This window comes from Sitodiplosis mosellana, unplaced genomic scaffold (genome assembly GCF_009176505.1).
Source record: "Sitodiplosis mosellana isolate CC-2019 unplaced genomic scaffold, AAFC_SMos_1.0 Smas_scaffold_5960, whole genome shotgun sequence".
Lineage (NCBI taxonomy): Eukaryota > Metazoa > Arthropoda > Insecta > Diptera > Cecidomyiidae > Sitodiplosis > Sitodiplosis mosellana.
Window position 1 is genome coordinate 1 of NW_022601202.1, and position 21,032 is coordinate 21,032.

Sequence of the window (21,032 nt, forward strand, 5' to 3'; positions counted from 1 at the left end):
TGTATCGAATACTCTCGCTTAAGAATTAAGAGAGTAATTCCGGTACATTATTTGCCATTGTTCAGTCTCGTGTGAGCGATCGCAGCGATAAACGGCAAAGTTTGGAGGAAAGATCTGCGATGAATGCACCGTGTCATCAATCTTTGTCTCGCAAATCATGTAAATTTTTGCATTGCTTGTAATAACATCCGCATTAAATTCCGGCAATCTGGATTTCAGGCCGTTAACGTTTTGAGATATCGTTATGCAATGTGAAATACCTGTATTTGTTGATTTTTGTGACATATTGGGGATATTTAGAATGGCCGGAACATTTGCTGTGTTTGAAATGGTTGGAGCATTTGGTATGGTAACGGGTTTTGTGCATACATGTGAGGTGGTGCAATGTGATAAGGTGTTCCATTCCAAAAAGAATAATTCGTATTAGGCAAAAATTGTTGTTGAATTGGATGTTGCTGCATTGGTTGTTGTTGTTGCACCCGAGAAACATGATTTCTTTGGTGTTGATGATGTTCCAAATCATTGGGCAGTATCTGATTCTCTCGGTATTGTGGACGATAATTATTACGACGATGACCATTCCTACTGACAAATCTCCAACGATCGATTTGATTGTTTTGATGTGCCTCATTGATTTGTCTGTTGTTATAGTTGTTGTTGTTGCGATGATTCCGATTGAAATTGACTCGTTGCTGTACATTTTGTTGCAGTTTTGGACGAAGTCCCATCTTTTTCACGGCATCGGTTTCAACTGTGCTTGTCTTACTTTGCATTTTCGATGGATAATTGAATTGTTTCAAAATGCAATCAGAGCTCCATCCATCCATTGTAATGATCCCTTCACAAATCTTACGAAACAAGGTTGAAACTTTGAATGATGAAAAACACCTTGCCTTCCCTTTGTATCGTTTGTTTGGCAATTTTTCTACAATAAAAGAATCATTATTTGCATCCAAATTACCAATGATAAGAGCGGCAATATCTTCGGGAGTGGTTTCTATTGGCATTCGTGATATATGAATGGCGTATACTCCGTTGACAGGAGAAATTCTTGGTTTTCTGATGTTTTTTTGTTGGATTTTGCTCGTGTTTTGTGAGGCGCTCAAATGTGTAATGTTTGCATTCAGTTTTTCACTGATTTTTTTGTCAACTGATTCTGGAATCAACTCATCAATTTTTTGTATTTGTTGCCGTTCCTTTTGGTGCTGAATCGTACTTGTTGATGCAATGTTCAGTGAATTTTCAAATTTAATGACACACATTTCACATGTAATTCCGTACGGTGAGTCAACATTGAACATTTGAGAAAACGCTGCTGTTTTATTTGGATCATTTTGGAGCACTTCCCATCGGAAACCACCATTATCATCTGGTTTTTTGGACATCAAACCAAAAACACACAGTAGCTCCTTTGTTCTTAGCTCATCCCGCTGTCGTAAACATTCCACAAATATTTTCTTTTTGCAAAATCGGCAATTCATTGACCATCCGTTATATCTTATACCTTTGCAATCGTTGACTTCGCAGCAATGAGGTTGTGTTGTTGACATTTTGTGGTTATGCTTATTTGTTATTGGTATTTTTCACTTTTAAATCAATTGAAAACAGAGATTTACAGAGCAGAGAGAGCAAATGTACGTCTTTTGACACTCTCGAAAATCTCGATCACCTTCAAGGTGGAAAAGTTTTTTTTAAGTTCATTTTTCAGTTTATTTCACTTGAACATACGAATAAAGTTGCCAAGATTGTCCAATATATTGGACAATGCACCAAATCTGTTCTCATATCTATCATATATTTTCTACATCACCCTGTTTTTCATCATAAACTAATTAGAAAGTATGGAAATTTTGATTACTTTGCCTTTTTTTATGAGAATCTCGATTATCCGTCTTTTTCGATTATCCGTCAAGGCGCTGGTCCGGTGCCTGACGGATAATCGAGGTTCTACTGTATGTGAAGATTGGTTTAAGAGTCTCGTCTATGAGCCATTCGGTTTGAAGTCTGATTCACAAATTGGTTCGAAGAAACTGGTTGAAATATCTCACATCGTATCACCGACGGAAATCTACGTGAGAGATGAAAAAGGCGCAAAACGTATTACGGAAATTCGACAAGAAATAAATTCTTATGTACGTTCGGTTAGAGGCCGTGTCAATATAAATTGGTCGCTTGGAGATAATTGCTTGGTTATTCAGCAGAATCCATTGGTAACGAGCAAGATGATGCTATGGTATCGTGGACGGATACTAGCGCAAAGTGAATATTCATATGAAGTGTTTATTTGCGACTATGGGTACAAAGTCCAAGCAAGAGCATGTGATTTGATGCCGATTACAGATAACTTAGCAAATCACGAAGATTCAGTGACATTCTGCAGCGTGGATATTCCCAGCATTGCATCAATCGATCTAGAAGAAACTGTAACGTTACTGCGTGAATTGTTCAGAAGTTATACAAAATTAGCAGCTAGCTATAGCGAGCACATGGCTATTATAACACTGTGGGGAAGTAATGCACCCGGTGAAATTGGATGGGACCACGATTGGGACGATTTGAACTTGAAACTCATGAGTCGCTTAATGATGAAATCGATACAATACTACATTGACAGAACACAATACCAATACAGAACCAATAAATTTAGAAATGATGATGGTCGTGATGATAGTTTCGATGAACGTCAAATGTTGGAAAAATGTGCGCTCAGTGAAATTGGTGACGAAGCATCTGCGATTCCCCCGACAAACGAACCGTGCTCAACAAATATTGCTAAATGGGACCTCCCAAGTCGCATTGATCGAGCTACGATTTCTGGAATTGTAACACACATTCACGAAACTGGAACCATTTTCGTGCAAATTGAAAAGGACCATGAGATCGCAAATTCCTTGGAAATATCTATTACAAACTATCTTGCCGGAAAGCCACAATGCGAAATGGGTCACGTATGGCGAAAATCCAACACCTGCTTTGCGAAGCATGGCGAATACTTTCGTCGGGGTATTATCAAGTCAATTGATCGAGAAAACGGGACGTGCCAGGTGAGAAAATTTCTTTCCACAGCAAGCAACTTCATTGCTAATGACATCGCTAATGACATGACATTGACTTTTTTCAATTCTTTCTCTGCAGATAATGTTCGTCGACTATGGTGATAAAGTTGTGACACGATTGAATAATTTGTATGCGGCGGCCGATATTTTGGGATTTGCTCACCGCATGAAACATACTCTACTTTTAATACTTTTAATAAACAGTCTGCTACTTACTACTCAAAAAATCAACTTGCTACTTGCTCGAAGCAGAGTTTTTGCTTGCTTGCTTCCACCTCCGTATTGATTCATACAGTCTGCCATTTTCTACAAAAAGCTCGAATGCGTTGAATAAGTGGAAGAAGTGAGATAAAAGACTTTCGTAGATTTCGTCCAAACTGCAATGGATTGCATACAGTGTACTATTTTAAAGAAAATTTCGATGAACAATGTATAATTAAATATCAACAAAAACACACTGTTATCGATGTTTTTGTCTACCAATTCATTACCTTTTTATTCAATTGAAACTCCATCCATCCATCCATCCACCCATCCATCCACCCATCCATCCATCCATACAGACACACGCTTATTCGAATTCCATTATTTCATTCGACATCCATTCACATCCATCCATCCATCCGTCCATCCATCCAATCAATATCCATCCAATATCCATGTGAAGTCCATTCATTATCCATTCAATATCCACCCAACATCCATTGTCCATCCATCCATTCATCCAACCATCCATTCATTCATCCATGGATTTGATGGATGGACGAATGGATGAATGGATGGATGGATGGATGGATTTGGGGACTTATGACCGGTACCCCTTTTTTCGGGTACTTCCCATACAAAAGTGTCATTTTACAAGGTTTTTCAGGTCCTCAGTCGGAGGCTTATGGTACAAAATTGGTAAGTCAGAATGGGTTCAAAATCAATCCGAAGCTTTGTCTCGACATGCCAAAACTTTTGTCTTTAACAGATGTCAAATATCTTGTCAACTTTTTGAGATATCCGGCGAACAAATAGCTCGGACGCGAACGTGAACGACGCCATACGCACATCGCAATTTTACACATTTTTCATAGTAAACAAAGTATTTTTTGGGGCAGATGGGTCTTGATCGATGGGATTTGTTCCCATCTACATTGCCAAGTGTACAGATATGTGCTTTTTGAAGTTTGGCGTGACGTTATAGTGGTCCGAAAGAGGAGATGTCATGAAATTTTGGCTAGTAAAACCAATATTTTTCCTTAACAAACAAAGTTTGCGGAAAAATAAAATATTTAAAAATGAACAGCTGTATACAAATATGCTTAGGTAAGATGAAACCGCAACGGTTATAAAACATACAAAAGATGGTTTTGTTTATCATTAATAAATTTTTTTATTTGCGTGAATTATTTGTACATTGTGTCAAAATTAATTTAAAAATGAGTAGTACAATATCTCACGGCACTAAATTTATCTTTACAAAAGAAAAATAAGAAGAAAACATGAATTTGATACAGCAATAATTATCATTTGTCCATCTCATTGTTCAAAAACTTTAAATTTACTTTTCTTCTTAATTATTTAAACGTTGTATAATTACTTAAGTTTAGCAAATATCTCCATATGCTGCTGCTCACGAAAGAGAACATTTCTAATCTTGTTTACACGAATAAAAGGCATTTGAGATAGAAACTTTCAATTCATAATAATATAAACATTACTTTAATTTACCTTTTTGTGTCTGTATTCTTTGTGTTCGTTCTTTAGATTGTTGTTACATTTAGAAATTAAATAATTTTTTCAATTATTTTTATGCGCTAAATTATTGTTCATTTCGAGATGAAGCAATTTCGGAAGAGCTTTCTTACCTAATTGCTAGCATTTCGAAAAAGATTATAGTTGCTATTTTTTATTGCAATGTGGGTTCTCATTTATGACATAAACGCCATTTTATCACCACTTTTTCGTTGCATAACATAATATGATCTCAATACGATTTTAATTTTCGTTCAATTAAGTAGATTCATAGTAAAACTGAAATGGATAAGTTATAAAGAAAGATTAAATAATTATAAAAAAAATGTAATGTGCATAAAAAGACGGCAAAAGTTTTTTAAGTTTTAAGTCAAATGTAAAATTACGCGAAAATAAACATATACATATATAGTTTTGTAATGATAAAACTAATTGAAAAATAAAAACTTCACTAGTAAGAACGCGAAAGAGATGACAATTGGGGAGAGATGCCTGCTCAACGACCTTGTTCGATTTCAAGATTTTAATTTCATTGCTGGTGAAGATGTCGCTGAATCAAGACATTTCGGACACTTCCATTCCGTATTTACATCCTTAATGCAACGTTGAAATTCTGCTTCGCTCAAGTTAACGCAAATCCTATATAAAATACACAAAAAAATACTATACTGTTTTTTTTGCACTAGACAGTTTTTATCATTAGATACGAACCGATGATAGAAAAATTTACAGCTGCTTTCGCAAAACAGCGCTTCGTCATTGTCGTTGACTTCTTTGAGACACTTTCCGCATGTGTATGTTGGTGGTGCACTTGGATTTTGTGAGTTGGTTATGTACGGCTTATTGGTCATATTCGGACTGATATTGTAATTGCATGGTGGCATTGTTTGATGTTGCATGGAGAAGTTATGGCCCATATTATTGGGTGGCAAGCATTGTGACGGAGGCAATTGATTCTAAACACAATCAAAAGTACATGTTCTTTTTTTGGTTAAACAAAACAGGTTCCATGAGAAATGTTGAAATATATCAAAGAATATCATCATATCCACTTCCAACGGCGGAAAACAAACATTTCACAAAATAAGTATAATATTTCTCTTTTCCGCCGATAGATGAAGGAATGATATTATGGAAGAAAGATTGATTCGCTGCTAAAATACCTGTTTCATAACATTGTTCATCATCATATGGTTTGGGTTGTCGAAATTCACCATTGGGTCTCCTTTCATCATATTCATATTGCCACTGGTGTCGAAATTCGGATTGCTTGGTATTTGATCGCCTTTCATCATCATAGTGTTTTCAAAGTTGCCCGGTTGATCAAGTTTCATCATCATGTGATCGAGTTTCATACCAGCCGTATTACCCTGTTAACAAATAATTTTCTACTTGTGTAACGTGGAAGAATACAAAAATTGGAATTATGTTTTATACCTGCGGCGACATCCCAGGTGTTAGTTGATGGTGCGGTGATTGAAATGGCTGCATATTTGGATTGGTATTTGGACCATGCGGGTTCATCATCCCTTGCGGATTCATGTTTTTCGGTCCACCCGACATGGGCTGGTTAGGTTGGCCAACCATTGACGACAAAGATGAGAGTGATGAAAGCGGTGACATTGATGATAGAGACGACAATGGTGAATTTGTTGTCGGGGGCATAGGTGAAATAGGTGATATTGGCATATTGCTTCGATTTATATTTTGCGCGTGCATAGATTGCATTTGTTGCTGCGGTGACTGATTTGGTGGTACTATGAAATATTCATTATAACACATTGAATTTCTTCTCATAACGGCGAAAACAAACAATGAAACGTAAATACCTTGCATCATGTTTTGGTTGATTGGGTTCATTGGATTGCCATGGCTTCCATTAGCCATGTTCATACCACGTGGCGGTGGTAGTGGACCTTGTTGCGGCATCATTTGCTGTCCAGGGTGAACTGTTTAAAATCAGAAGAATAAGACATTAACACACATATATATATATGTATATGTGTCGTTGAGAATAAAAATGGGATTAACCGAAACCGCTCGTTTACATGTGAATCATTTTTGTGTTGTTGGTAAGAGATAGAATACCAATGTTTTCTGCAATGTTTTAAAACATTTCAAGATCTTCATTTTTGCTTGATACACTTGCCTCGTATCTCATACCAGAAACATAAAAATGATTCACCCAAAGAACGCGGTTTCGGCTTATCCCATTTTTATTCCCAACGACACATATATACTATATATAATTTCCAGATTCTCACCATTGCCGAGTGGACTATTTAGACTATTCAAGCTATTCAGGGGTGGACACATTTGGCCGTTGTTTTTCATTACATGTGGATTCTGATTGATGGGACTCCCCATTGACGGGGCATTCATGTTGTTCATCGCATTCAAATTGTTCAGTGGGCTATTTCCTAGGCGAGAACCTGGATTTGGTGAATTCATTCCAAGATGAGGACTTGAGCTACCTAAAAACCATAATATTTTATTCGAACTGTTCTGATTCTTTTCTTTTAATCAGAAAAAATCTCATGTACTTCATCCCATGTGGCTATTGAGATGGCGTTAACGCTCAACATCATTCGAAATAACCAAATCTAATATGGAAGTAGCCCCTCCAACAATCTACTCACCCGGTACACGATTTCCATTCAGTCCCATCGGGTTCGTTGAGTTAACCGCTAAGCTGGGGCTGGAACTACCCATGCGCGAACCGTTCGGCGAATTCATGCTGTTTAAATGCGAATTTGGTGTATTGTTCATTTGAGCCAACTGCCCCAAAGGATTCATGGAAGACATATTGGAATTTGTGTTTGCATTCATGGCATTCATTCCGCCTGCATTCATTCCATTTCCAGGCAACATCATTCCTCGATTATTATGCATAGGCCCGTCCATGTGATTACCTAAGCCAAATGTACTGTTCCTGTATGAGGAAAATGTCTTTTTTTAATACAAACACATCGAACAAGACGTTGAAAATATAATTTTACATTTGGTGTATGCTCCGTAATGCAGAAGATCCATTCATTTGCATGTTGCCATGTGGAGCCATTGGACCGCCATGCATATGCATTGGTGGATGTGAACCATTTCCTTGAAAATTTGAAATTATAAATAGTTATTTCAATTGTTTGCATCAAATAGCCCACTTATTTCACGTGGCTGAAAATAAAACCAAACTTACTTGGATGAGGAATCATTGGAACATGAGATGGTTGTTGATTGTTCATTTGATAGCCAGGTTCCATTGATGGATTTATCATGTTACGCTGTGGCGGTGTCGGCATTGGATGAGCATTTGGATAATGGGGAGGCTGCATATATTGACTGGGATCATTACGCATTGCATGGTGCGGATGTTGCGGTACGTGAGCCATCATTCCATTTTGATACACTAATCGAAAAATTGCATTAAATCTTGGACAAACGATACTATAGATCATTTAGAAAATGAATACAATGATTTACCACTTGGCGGTGTGTCATCAAATGGGTTTGACGCGACAATTGTATCCCCGAACGTGCTAATCGGTGGTGGAGGTGCAAGATCTTGTGGTGGCATTCCGATTGGCGGTGTATTGTTTTGATTTGTATTCGTCGTTGGAGGTGTATCTACAAACATTCAGGAAGAGTCATCACACATAAGCACTCTCGTAATATGTTACGAAAACATTATGTTTTTTTTATCTGACTGAACAAATTAACTTACTAGTTGTATTATTTCCAGCATTCGCATTTGCCGCGTTCGCGTTAGCTTTTCTTCGCTTTTTGGGCTGTGGTACATTGCCATCCATTTGTGGCTTAAATTCATTTGCCATTCGGCGAGACATTGTTATATTGGTTTGAATGTTGGGAATTGAAATGTTCCGATTTAGGTTTAGCTCATTCACAATAAATCAACGCAACCAAATTATGACATTTTTTCACATATATATTATTTTTAATTTAATCACAATATCGTTTTGATCATCATCCAAACTGTGCACTTCTGAAATAGGTAATTTTATGTTTACGAATCCAAAGAAAAATGCCAGTGTGCTGGCGAATGTTTACAAACAAATCGATACTAGAACGTAGCGGAAAAAGCAACAAATGGAGTTTTCCTCTTTGTCATAGTTTCAATTCGATTTTCCTATATTGTACTTGAAATACAGAACCAAAAACAACAACAACAACAACAACAATAGTAACAGCATTTGGATGACGATGAATTGGAAAACTATGTCAATTATGATATATATTTTGATAACTTTCCGCTCACAATTATTCTTCTGTGCGGTCTCGTAACATTCGTATTTATAATAAACACTTCATTACGCTTTGCCACACACTGAATAATTGTGAAATCATTTATTCTTTGTTGTATATTTATTTGACTGCCATTGTTGTCCTATACTCTCTCCATTTTTTCTTCCCTAAATTTGATCAATTTCAATTAGCAATCGGAAAGTGAAGAACTAATAATACACATTTGTGTCAGATTTTGTTTGCTTAGTTAAATATGTAGTTGAATAGTATATAAGGACAGATGCTTACCACGAATATTCAGCAAAAATCAAGTCAATATTGCTACCATTCACCGATGGTGGTATTACTCTGAATGAAGGAGTTCTATTTTGTTTGCATTTCCAGACCATGTAGTGTGCTATACACAAAGTGATAGTTGAAAACTATTCAATACATTGGTTTGCTATGGCAATGCATGAATAAGTAGATATGCGAAAAAAAATGTCTTTTGAAAAACTGCCCACAACAAAAACAACCAGGTTTCGTGTGATTTTTTTTTCTCTTTTCAATTCCAATATTGTTCTTCCTTCGAATGTGTTCAAAATGGTAAGGTTTTACGAATATATTCACGGATACTGAAATACACCAAAAATTGCTTATGAATTTGAATAACCAAATGTTGTTTTTAATATTTTGGTGAAATCTTTGTGTACACAATCGCGCACTTCAAACAATACAAATACATCAAACTCATTGAATCAGTTCGCTTCACTTTTTCGTCTTCGATTCTAGAATCCCCAAAAAGCGTGAAAATGTTTATAGTTGAAACAATTTTATTTATTTTTCAAACGAGTTCACTTTAAAATATGCAAACACTAACATTTTTTTCGTCATTTCAACTTGAAAATAACGAAATTGTCTTAATTTGGCTTTCCGTTTCGTGTTCGACTTTTTTCTTTTCTTACTTTTTGTATGTATACAATAGTGTATAGTTGGTGGCCATATTTTCTTGCACTGTCTTCAAAATCGCCTCGATAAAAGGAATACTTTATAATACTTTTGACTTACCCACACTCACGCACTCGGCTTACATTCTTTTCAACACACAGTCATGGTTCACATATGAAATTGAGTCAATAGGTTCGAATAGGCCTTTTCCATCTATCTTTTAGGAATTGATTTTGAAAAGTGGCAGAATGAAGGCAGGTAGGATGGAAATATATAGATTTATTTTCATAAATTCAATCAATATTTTCCTTTATATTTGCTAAATAATGAAATATTATTCGAATAAAATTGGATGCTTATTCTAATATACATTGATGTATAAGCAGCGCTTCAATGTGTTTCAAATAAACACCGCTAGTAGCGCAGTCAGTTCAATAAACTCCAGGTAGGTTTGCTGTGCGTTGTCAAAAACTGTAGTTCAGCTTTAGCGATAGAACGAAATTTGAAATAAAACCATTTGAATGATTGTAATAAAAATGTATAGGCTTTTTACAGAACTTTTACAGAAACTCTTCATAATATTATATGTGCCGAATTAAAAAAAATACTTTCGTTTTTAAATATATACTCACCTCGATGTTGATAAGAATAACAATAAAAATAAATGAAAAACCAATTTTTTTCCGCAATATCTTTCTTTATCTCGCTATGTGGGTTTTAAATGTTTATTTTTTAAACAAGGATATAATTTTGAAGATTGTGATACATTTTTTAAGGAAAAATAATGGGGAGCAAATTCTCATATTCCACCGCACCTTTGTATATAAATTAATAAATCTTTATTTATAATTAATTACTAAATCTATTTGAATTTCAATACTTTGATTTGCCAAAAATAAGAGTCAACACGTAAAAATTGCCAATTTGTTCCAGCAGTTTTATATTCTATATATACAAAAATTTCAAAGTAATAGTTGTTGTTTTATTGGCTGCATAATCTTGAATCGGTAGCCTACTCTTTATTACATTAGCTTCATATGATGACATAATTATAACCCAAGGATAATATTGAATATACTATTTTTAGTTTTTCATTGTTGCTGATATCCTCCACCTCCATATTGATTTGAGTTGTAAAAAAATTCATCCTGCTGAAAATTGAACAAAAAGGAGTGCGTGAGACTGGTTAACGAATGAAATTGTATACATACTTTATAATATATATGTATAAAAAGCCGTTGTGTTGCTTGGTAACGACAACGGACATCGTACAACGCAAACAATAATATATAAAAAAATGGTGTTTTTTGCTTCTAAATAGTTCGTCCTCGCCTGTATTTGGTACACAGTTAATATAAATTTTATTTATTTGAAAGTTTTCACAACCAATTAGTTTCTTCAACTTTGGTTTGATTATGGACGACGATTTATATAATGGGTTTCAGAGTAGTTTTATGCAAAACTATGAAAATAGCAGAACCGACATTGATTATGAAAATACGCAAAAGCTATCAAGCTATGGGAAAAAAAAGAATACGCCGAAATTATTAAGTCGTGAAGCTGCAGCAACAGCCCTATCATCCAGTACATTAGCAAGACCGATAACTGGAATGCGACCAGTTGGATATACATCAGAAGCTGGTCGTCAATATGACCCGTTTTTAAATCAACGTCAAGCTATAAAAAAAACCATTTCATTGGATGTAAGGAGGCCAGAAGAACAGCCTGAAGAAAAATATAAAGGTCTGGAGAAAAAAATTCTCTTCATTCTCGAGGAGTCAATTCTGGAAAGTACTTCAACAAAGGATCTCAATTTGTCATCGGCCTTAAATAAGGCGAAAGAAGCCTTTTCATACGACCGCACATTACTGAAATTACGTGATCAAAATGGCGACAGCTCTTATCATAATTCCGATATTACATTTGCTGTGCTTTTCAATTTGGCAAATATTTATGCCAAGAGTAAGATGTATGTTGAAGCATTGAATACATATGCCATGATGACGAAAAATAAGATGTTTCTCAATGTGAATCGTTTAAAATTGAACATGGGTATATATATATTCAACTACTTTATACTATCAATTACTATATTCATATTTAACTAAGCAAACAAATTTGATACAAATGTGTAATAATAGTTCTTCACTTTTCGTTTGCTAATTGAAATTTATTAAATTTAGGGAATATATACTTCCAATTGGGTCACTTCTCAAAGGCAATCAAAATGTATCGTATGGCCCTAGACCAGGTGCCAAGCAACCAGAAAGAACTACGGTTAAAGATAAGTCACAATATTGGTAATCAAAACAATATGGTTTTCTTTTCTGGTAATAAGATATAATTCCTACAACATATATTACTGTTTAATTTTTCCCTTAGGAATTTTGTTCATAAAAATGGGTCAGTATTCGGATGCAGCTACGAGTTTTGAGTTCATCATGTCCGAGCAGCGTGCGGATTTGAAAAGTGGATTGCATTTGATATTGTGTTACTATGTGTTGGGTGATATTGAGAAAATGAAAAGGGGATTTCAGCATTTACTTGATGTTCCGATCGAAATGAACGATGATCACAGAATTTCCAACTTGATGTCAAATCCGTCCCATCAGTATGTAATTGACTTCATAAAAAATGATAAACTTGCAATTCATGAGAATCGCCAGAAACATTTGGCAAAGAAGAATATCCTTATGTCTGCAAATTTAATCTCGAGCATCATAGAGGAGAACTTCAACGATGGATACACATGGTGTGTTGAAATGATTAAAAGTTCACATTTTGCCGTTCTTGCTAACGAATTGGAACTGAACAAAGCAATTATGTATTTGAAGCAGCACGACGTGCATCAAGCTATCGAAACTCTGAAATATTATGAGAAAAAAGAGCCTGCTATCGCAGCCAATGCCACCATAAGTTTAACATTCATTTATATTAAAATGAAAGATGTGGCTAATGCATTGAAATACGCCGAAATCTCTCGAGATATCGATTCATACAACCCAGCTGGATTTGTGAACAGCGGTACCTGTGAATTTATTCGTGTGAACTACAATGCTGCCCAGAGGTATTTTGAAATGGCATTGGAAATAGATCCGACTGCTTTTGAAGCGTTATACAATTTGGGCCTTGTTCATAAAAAAACCGGTGACTTTGAAAATGCTTTAAGCTGCTTTCACAAGATATCTGCCACCGTTTCGAATAATCATCATCCGCACGTGATATTTCAAATGGGTAACTTGTATGAGCTTTTGAATGATACAAGCGGTGCAATAGAATGTTATACGAAGCTGCTTGGTCTAGTTAATACGGATCCGAGCATTTTTCAGAAAATTTCGAACATGTACGAAATAGATGGTGATCGACAAACTTCTTTTCAATATCAAAATGAGGCGTATCAGACTTTTCCTTGCAATTTGCAAACGATATCCTGGATTGGTTCACATTTTATTGATCTCCAAGTGGCTGAAAATGCAATCACTTATTACGAGAAAGCCGTATTAGCTACTCCAAATAGTCCACACTTCTTGCTGCGTATCGCTGGGTGTTTACGACGTATTGGCAATTCACAAAAATCACTCAATTTGTTTCAAGATATTCTCAAACAATTTCCTGAAAATGCTGATTGCTATAAAGCTCTCTTACACTTGACGCAAACCCTCAATATGGACGATTTGTATCAGAAATACTACAATGAATATCAGCGCATCGAAAAATTACGTGAAACGCGGCAAAGAATTGGAAGCAGTCGTCCAACAACGAATAGCTCACAACGAAACCGACGTGGAAGCGACAAGTTAATGCATGCAATGCTCGGAAATAGTAGCGTGGAAAATGCTCATTCAAGTTCAACACCAAGCAGGAACTCCGATAAAAATGAAAACAATATGGCCAATGTGTGTGGTGATCCTTTGACCAGCTCCTATGCTGATCCCTTGGGACCAATGGCGGAAAGGCCACGCACTGGGAAGTTGAGAAATTCAGTTAAGGAAGAGTCAGATGAAGATTTTGATGCTGAAGAATTATTACCAATTTAATCGGAAATCTTAATTTTTAACTGATGAAATGATTTCATTTCTTCACCCTTTTTTGAATTCGTGTTATATGTAGCAATGCAATAAATAGAATGTCAAACTAAAATTAACAACTACTCACGTTTTGTTCTTTGGTGTTTGGAACAGTAGCCGCTGGAACGAAGAAGCTCGGTTGTGTTGGTAATGTTGGCATCATGGGCATCATTGGCGCCAGGATTGGAATATCATTTTTCGGTGCAGCACCAGATGGATTGAAAACATCCACATATGATTTTTTAAGTGCTAAACGAGATGAATGAAATCACGATTAATTCAATTTCACACCAACCGTTGACATTGCTTACTTTTGTTTCTTTGCATTTTGAACATATTCGATTGAAGACTAGGTGCGGCCAATATTGGGTCATTGCTACTATTCACATTACTGTCTTGCATATTGGACCCTGATAGCATTGGGCTGCCATATGTATGCATTATGTGCATCTGATCTGAGGTTGGAATGTTGGAAATTTTATTTGAAATATTTAAGGGCTGTGTCATTGCAGGTAATTCCGCCATTTTTGGTGGTGGTTTAAAGGATTCTTTCTCGTCTTCATCCTGATCTTTATTAATCCATCTCTTATTTTGTTCGTCCCAAATTATCTGGAATAGTTGAACTTTTTCTTAAAAGATCTGTTGTTTCTTCGTGTATTTGATAACTTACGCTTGGATTTTTATCATCGGGCAATATCATTTGATTTTTCGGTTTAAATGTCAGTTTATTGAAAATCCCACCAATCCAACCACTAGAGAAAATTAATGAAATTGTTTGAGAAGAAAATTTGATATATTTGCCAACAAGGCTTTTGTATATTTATACCTTCTTGAATTGTCATTTGTCCCACAGTTCGGGGCCTGTTTTTTCTGTGTTTGTTGTTGTGATTGTTTTTTGTCCATGTCGGCTCCCTTATTTGATTCACTTTCGGTGTTAGCCACAGAATCTGCGGCGCCCTCATAGAATCCAGGCTTATTCTGGAATGAGTTTGGCATTGAAATCGTTGGCTTGGGTACCTAGTAAGAGTGAGCAGAATTTTGCAAGGTGAATAAACTCATAATAGAAATTACTAAAAGTATTCAAATTTTTTCCATTATGATTGTTGTACATGTACATCCAATCTCATTTTTAAAAAAACAACAACAACAACAATTGAAGTAAAGAATTTTTCTTCAAAATTTTGAACAGAAAAAAAGTTAAAAACACAGAAAATTCAAAAAAATAACAACCAACAAAAGACAAATAAACAACATAAAGGAAACAAATCACGCGATAATGAGTATGAGTGATTCGGAAAGCAACTGATCCAGATTATATGCAAAAATGCCAATATTTTAATGATCCGAATTAATACAATATTTTCATTTATTGAACCCTTTGATTTATTCAAAGAAATTAAATTACAAAGAACAATTTACAGTTTTATAAATATTAAGTTTCAATGAAACTTTTTAGTTTTCCCAAAATTTTGATTCATATGATTTGGAATATAATCCAATATAATTTCCAAGATGACACGGAAATTGGAACCTTCTTCCATCACATTTGAATTAAACTTCAGCGAAACCCAAAAAAAGCGATCAACACCATACTTTGATTTGGTGAGATTCTATGATGATTAATTAGCTACAATTGATATTTGAATGTAATACTCTATTCAATGTTTGAAACAAGAACAAACAATTGTATATGCAAAACAACAACAAAAACTCTTTCCATGTAAAACACATAAAACAAATCAGATGACAGATCAGTTTTAAGTTAGCACATTAATGTTGGCAATTGTCATTTCTAGGATCTAAAATCGACTGGAGTATGGAACATCGATGGGAAAAGTTCCATTAAAAACGATTTTCTTCAGGGGCTTTGAATGTACGTCGTTCATTTCAGCACATAAATGATTGGTTGAATGTGGTGACGACGTCACAAATTGGACACACTTCGGTTTAGTAGTTTCAGTACTTTTCGCGGTATTTCGTTTTCGCAACGGATTACTATACGTGGCTAAATCATCAGTAACACACGAATGAGCTCTGAACTTAGAATCACCCAGACCTGTCGACGGGTTACACGCAAAGGTAGTCGACGTGGTAATTTTACTTACATTGTCCACATCATCCTCACAACCTTCTTCAATATCGTCATCATATTCACCATCATCATCATCATTATCATCCTCTTCCTGCTCTGACAATTGATTTAACGTTGGCATTTGTGATTGTAGTCCCGTCGTATTATCGTAGTCATGTCTTTTCATCTACGTCGATGTGGTATTCAATGATTCCGGTTTATGCACGAATGAATTGTCAGAAATGTTCATGGAGGATAGTTTGTGTTTTTGAAAGCGCATCGGGATTTTTGCGAAGATAATTTTTTTCGTGACGAAATTTTCGCGAGTGTGTTAAGTGGAACGGGATATGTACAAAATTAATGTATTTTTATTTTGAAAAATTCGTTAGGTGAAATATGACCACAAAAGTTGTTAATTTGTGGGATGATAAATCAATAAAACTCTAACCGGATCACCGGTGCATGTAACAATTCAAAGTCAGAAAAGTATTATAGAAGTTCCTGATTGAAACTAATATTGGTTCAGCAGTAAAATTAGTAAAGAGTAAATAAGAATTTTACCTCGTTAATTCCAAATTCGGATGATCCATAGGGAAGTTGTTCATTGTATAAAGGCAATTGATGCGTTTGTGACGGCTGTTGTTCTGACAGATATCCAGTGTTGGTTTTTCCAGAAAATTCAGGTTGCTGTTGTCCATATAAATCAGATGGTTGACGCGGTTCGTACGAAATTGGCGGTTGTTGTTTATATTGGTTTGGTGGTTGCTCCATAACGTAACTGTTGACGTCCACTGTTTGAGCTGAGGATGATTCTACTCCCAGACTTTCATACTCATATGTTGGATTTTGATACTGTAGACTCAAGCCTTGGAACTGTTTATTAATCTGTGAGAATTCTTGATCTATTTGGCTGGAAACATTTGTCGTCGGAGGTAGGCTCACATGCTGGTGCTGATACGGATCAACTGGAATCGTTGAACCTGTATTTTCAGCGTAAACAGTTTGAGTCTAATGTGAAAACAAATTCAAGATTACTATTTGAAATAAGAAAATTAGTTCGGTAAGAATAACTCACTTGTCCTAATAAATTAAATAAATCCTGTTGCCATTGCAATTGTCCACCGCTTTGCATAGTACCGTCTTCTTCATTCAAATTGTCAAGACTTTTTTCTAAAACCGGATCAAAATATTTCAATTTGTCAGCCACATTGTAGACTTTTTCGATGAACGAACGTTCGTATTGGCTTGGATTCTTCTGAATATGCAATGCCACTTGTTCCATGTATAAAAGTGATTTCAAATGAAATCCATAGTCAAGCATGCGGGTGCCAAGTAGATACTTATACGGTTGAAATTCAGCAATTGAAAATTGACTATTGGCCAGTGAACATGCATATTCATATATTTCTGTCATTATTATTGCTTCGTCGCTGGCGAATTCAGCAAACGATGATTTATAACACGAGGCCCCGAGAAGTATTAACCGAACTGCGTTTGAAGTATTGTTTAAAATCATTGAGGCGTCGTGTTTCACGTCCGAATACTTGGAGAATTCAACCTTTGCCATCAAATAGCAGAACTGTGCAGCAAAAAGATCTCCACGATTGTGAAGAGTGTCTCCCATTGTAATAATAGCTTTGCGATCAAGCTCTGTGTTTGATTGTGATGGATTTGAAATAATCATTGCAAGGTGTGGTCGCCAGTCTCCCCATTTTTCATCTTGAGTACTCTGTGTTCAACAATGGAAAGTTAATGAATTATGGATGTCAGAAAGGTTTTGTCGATGAAAATGTTACAGAAAGTCTTACTGTTACAGAAAGCGGAATTCTGCTACTTTTTAGTTGATACAGGGTTTGAAGTGGATCTGCTAACGGTAATTTATTTGCAAACTTTATCATAACATTCGCATGTGATCGACGGTCCATTTTTGAAGCTAAAAATAATGCATGACCCCAAAGATTGTTTTCTGTTGCCCATTCAAGAGCCTCATTTATGCTACCATATAATAAGAATTCACGGAATTTTTCGGTTACTTCCCATTCACTGAGACTGGTTTGTTGTTGTTCACTATCATTCGAGATTGCAACGTTGCTTTCATCTTTCGATTCAACGTCCGATAAAGTCTCACCATTATCCTTTTGCGCTGTTGATAGTTTTGTGCTATTCAATTGTGGTTGTTCATAAGGAAATTCGTCTTTATTTTTCAATAGCAATTCGGCTATGTCTGAACCAACGAAAACACCACGTTGCCGCAATAATAAAATGAGGAAATTCCACAATAGTGCAAATGAAGCTCGGCTCGATTGATCTACTGACTGTAAACTTGACATTGAATTGCTAGTCGATCGTGAATTCAAATTCGAAACATTTGGTCCATGGCGAATTTGTTCCAAACAATAGTCAATCACTTGCTTTGTGTGCGAAATAGGAGTTAATGGTCCAGGGAACATCTGATACAAACGTTTGGTTTGATTATTGAGTGCTATTCAAAAAAGTTAAAGGCAAATTAGCAAATAGCTTCGAAAATTTGAAATGATCAATTACTTCTCAGACATACCAAATTTTAGAAGATGAACATTATTTTGCATCTCATTCGATGGCAGATATTTTTGTTTGACGCAAACAAGTAAACCATTTTGGAAAGAAGCACAGCTATGTGTAGACGTGAACTTCAGTGGTGTCAATCTTTCTGGTTCCAAAGATGTCGCAGCACCATCCAAAGAATTCAGTTGTTGTTCTCTGAATAAATAGAATCGATATTACAAAAAAAGACATTAAAACTTAAGCCACAGCTTTTTGATAATCATGCCATTATTTTGGAATACTAATCTATAATAAGACAATAAAATTCAGTGCAATGGGAATTTAGCGAAAGTCATACAGCACGTGATGCAGTTCAACAAAAATGACGTCATATAGGCGGCATTTCCTTCAATTCCACCAATTCAGCTGATTTAAAACTAGTACTAATGTTTGCGTTTAGATTGTGAAGAAAATGTGTTATGGAAATTATTTTTATGTAACTTTGCAGAACGCATAAGTGTATGTGCGACTATTCAGAAGTATGTAAAAAAGCTCAAGCTAAAGCCTAAATCTAATGAAGCTAAGGATAAGTTACTAATTGTACATTTATATTATATACATATTACATGTTTGCTACATTTTGTAATTTTTCTAATTATTGCTTTTACGTATTGTACTCGTTACGTAGGAAAATTACAAATCTATGGAATATTATTGTTATGATTATCATTGTGGTGGTCATGGGAAATGCAATCGTCTCATGAAGATTCTGCGATGAATGTTACATGTGAGTGATTGTGTATTCCACCATTAATTTCAATGGCATGTATATGTATCAGGGAAAAATGAGCTTACAATTTGTGTGTAAAAGGCGAACGTGAACCAATATCACTAGATGCATAATATGGTTGTTCGTGGGTACGATGTAATATTGTTGATGCGTTGTCCAACAATGTTGAGTTGTGATGAGTACTAAATTCTTTATGTGACAACCGCTGAGCATGCGAATGCATTTTATTTGCACCGAATGATTGGTAGAAGGTGGGATTTGCCGACAACATATACCTAGTGTAATATGACATTCGATGGAATTTGATTTTATGCAATTAAATTCATTTCTTCAATCTTATCTAGAAGACTATACCAGTATGTATTTTTATATGTTATGTGTGTTATATATCGAAATTATTTCAACGAGTCATACGAGCCAAATTAAGAGGCATTGATGAAATGAATTAACACAAAATCAAGATATTGGTTTTCTCTATTAATATGTCTCAAATTGAATGATTAATATTATTTGATCATATGAATTCCTTATGGAAATAGAGGTGTCAACGGACAAAATTTTGGACGAATATTTTCCGGATGTCCGAATTTTTTTCGGACGTCCGAAAAAATTTGAAAATTTCGGACAAAACCCCTTGTCCGTCCGTCCGTCCGAAAAAAAATTCGGGCATTCGGACCGGACGTCCGAATTTTTTTTTCGGTTTTCGGACGGAGGGACACCAATGTCCGAATTTTTGTCCGTGTCCGTTGACACCTCTATATGGAAATAAACAAAAAAATGGGTGAAATGGTTTCAATATAGTAAAAACGTTTGCACACAAATGAACAAAATGCTTCGGCTCTAATTCGCACAAGGAGAAAAATCAAATTCACGCAAAAAAAAACAACTCGACCTTCAAGGGAAATCAAATCAAAATGCAATTGTTAGATATTTAAATCACTCTCAAATCGTCTTTTGATCCAATTTCATTCCTTTGAAAATTCGAATGAATTTAGTGTTTCGATGTAAAACTCAAAGCGTTATATTATTACCTGTCATTATTGTCTTTGGAAGAACTTCGACCAGAATGAACCGATTCCCGGCCAGATTCTCTACCCCCATCGCTAGCGACAACGACTGCCGAAGCGGCTGCTGTCAATTGGCTAGCAAAATAACGATTGTACCATTCAGCATATGCGATTGGATTAGTGCGCCGCAAATTTTCGTAGTATTGTTGGTGTTGGTAATACGATGAGTATGGATCATAACCATATATCTGTGCCACAGTCGGATGATAATAGCCAGATGAATAGTCGCCTCGTTCACTTCCATTACCAGACCGATCCTTTTTGCGACCACGTCGAGATTTATTCGTACTGTCGTAATCGGAATATCTATCATCACGTACTCGAAACCGGTCTGAAAATTGAAATTGTGACAGAATAAAATAATTTTACATATCGACCATTCCACACGAAATCGACCAAGAATTGGATTGACCATCTCAGAATTGGCTGAAAATTGGTTTGGAGTTTTGGTTTCGGTAGAAAATGAAAAAACCAAAACCTTTGGGTTGCAAGTGGCCTACATTTTGCGGCAACTCAATTCAATAACTCAACCAG

General features: G+C 35.6%; 4 protein-coding genes across 34 annotated transcripts; 2 read left to right on the forward strand and 2 right to left on the reverse strand.

The window, feature by feature from the left end:
* The first annotated feature begins 1,975 nt into the window (after window positions 1-1,975).
* On the forward strand, window positions 1,976-3,342 carry LOC129573148 (uncharacterized). The gene is made up of 2 exons (XM_055453441.1): window positions 1,976-3,044; window positions 3,136-3,342. The coding sequence occupies exons 1-2, from the start codon at window positions 2,223-2,225 to the stop codon at window positions 3,340-3,342; spliced, it is 1,029 nt and encodes a 342-aa protein (XP_055309416.1). The 5' UTR covers window positions 1,976-2,222.
* A 1,067-nt stretch (window positions 3,343-4,409) lies between these two features.
* On the reverse strand, window positions 4,410-10,359 carry LOC129573146 (protein pygopus). 24 transcript variants are annotated; one of them, XR_008688563.1, is made up of 14 exons: window positions 9,998-10,118; window positions 9,342-9,667; window positions 8,515-8,793; window positions 8,274-8,417; window positions 7,990-8,199; window positions 7,796-7,898; window positions 7,436-7,728; window positions 7,061-7,270; window positions 6,626-6,745; window positions 6,234-6,553; window positions 5,960-6,166; window positions 5,508-5,752; window positions 5,249-5,435; window positions 4,410-5,075 (listed from the first exon to the last, which is right to left on the reverse strand). XR_008688563.1 is itself a non-coding variant. In XM_055453434.1 (14 exons), the coding sequence occupies exons 4-14, from the start codon at window positions 8,633-8,635 to the stop codon at window positions 5,312-5,314; spliced, it is 2,097 nt and encodes a 698-aa protein (XP_055309409.1). In that variant the 5' UTR covers window positions 8,636-8,793; window positions 9,186-9,220; window positions 9,342-9,667; window positions 9,998-10,118; the 3' UTR covers window positions 4,410-5,311. The 24 variants fall into 24 exon arrangements, 19 of the variants coding, with proteins under 19 accessions (XP_055309409.1, XP_055309406.1, XP_055309405.1 ...); XR_008688560.1 differs by adding an exon at window positions 9,202-9,220 and having other exon boundaries at window positions 9,342-10,082; XR_008688561.1 differs by having other exon boundaries at window positions 9,776-10,049.
* Window positions 10,360-10,796: 437 nt separating this feature from the next.
* LOC129573143 (protein transport protein Sec16A-like) lies at window positions 10,797-20,829 on the reverse strand (the record flags this gene model as incomplete). Of its 8 annotated transcripts, none has more annotated exon segments than XM_055453412.1 (12): window positions 10,797-11,128; window positions 14,136-14,296; window positions 14,359-14,656; window positions 14,718-14,799; window positions 14,874-15,064; window positions 16,153-16,305; window positions 16,680-17,126; window positions 17,194-17,847; window positions 17,927-18,600; window positions 18,676-18,857; window positions 19,497-19,706; window positions 20,463-20,829. In XM_055453412.1, coding segments are annotated over 12 exon segments (3,476 nt in total), but the record flags the coding sequence as incomplete, so codon positions are not given.
* On the forward strand, window positions 11,127-14,120 carry LOC129573145 (intraflagellar transport protein 88 homolog). Its single transcript, XM_055453419.1, has 3 exons — window positions 11,127-12,032; window positions 12,164-12,280; window positions 12,363-14,120. The coding sequence occupies exons 1-3, from the start codon at window positions 11,396-11,398 to the stop codon at window positions 14,015-14,017; spliced, it is 2,409 nt and encodes an 802-aa protein (XP_055309394.1). The 5' UTR covers window positions 11,127-11,395; the 3' UTR covers window positions 14,018-14,120.
* Window positions 20,830-21,032: the final 203 nt, after the last annotated feature.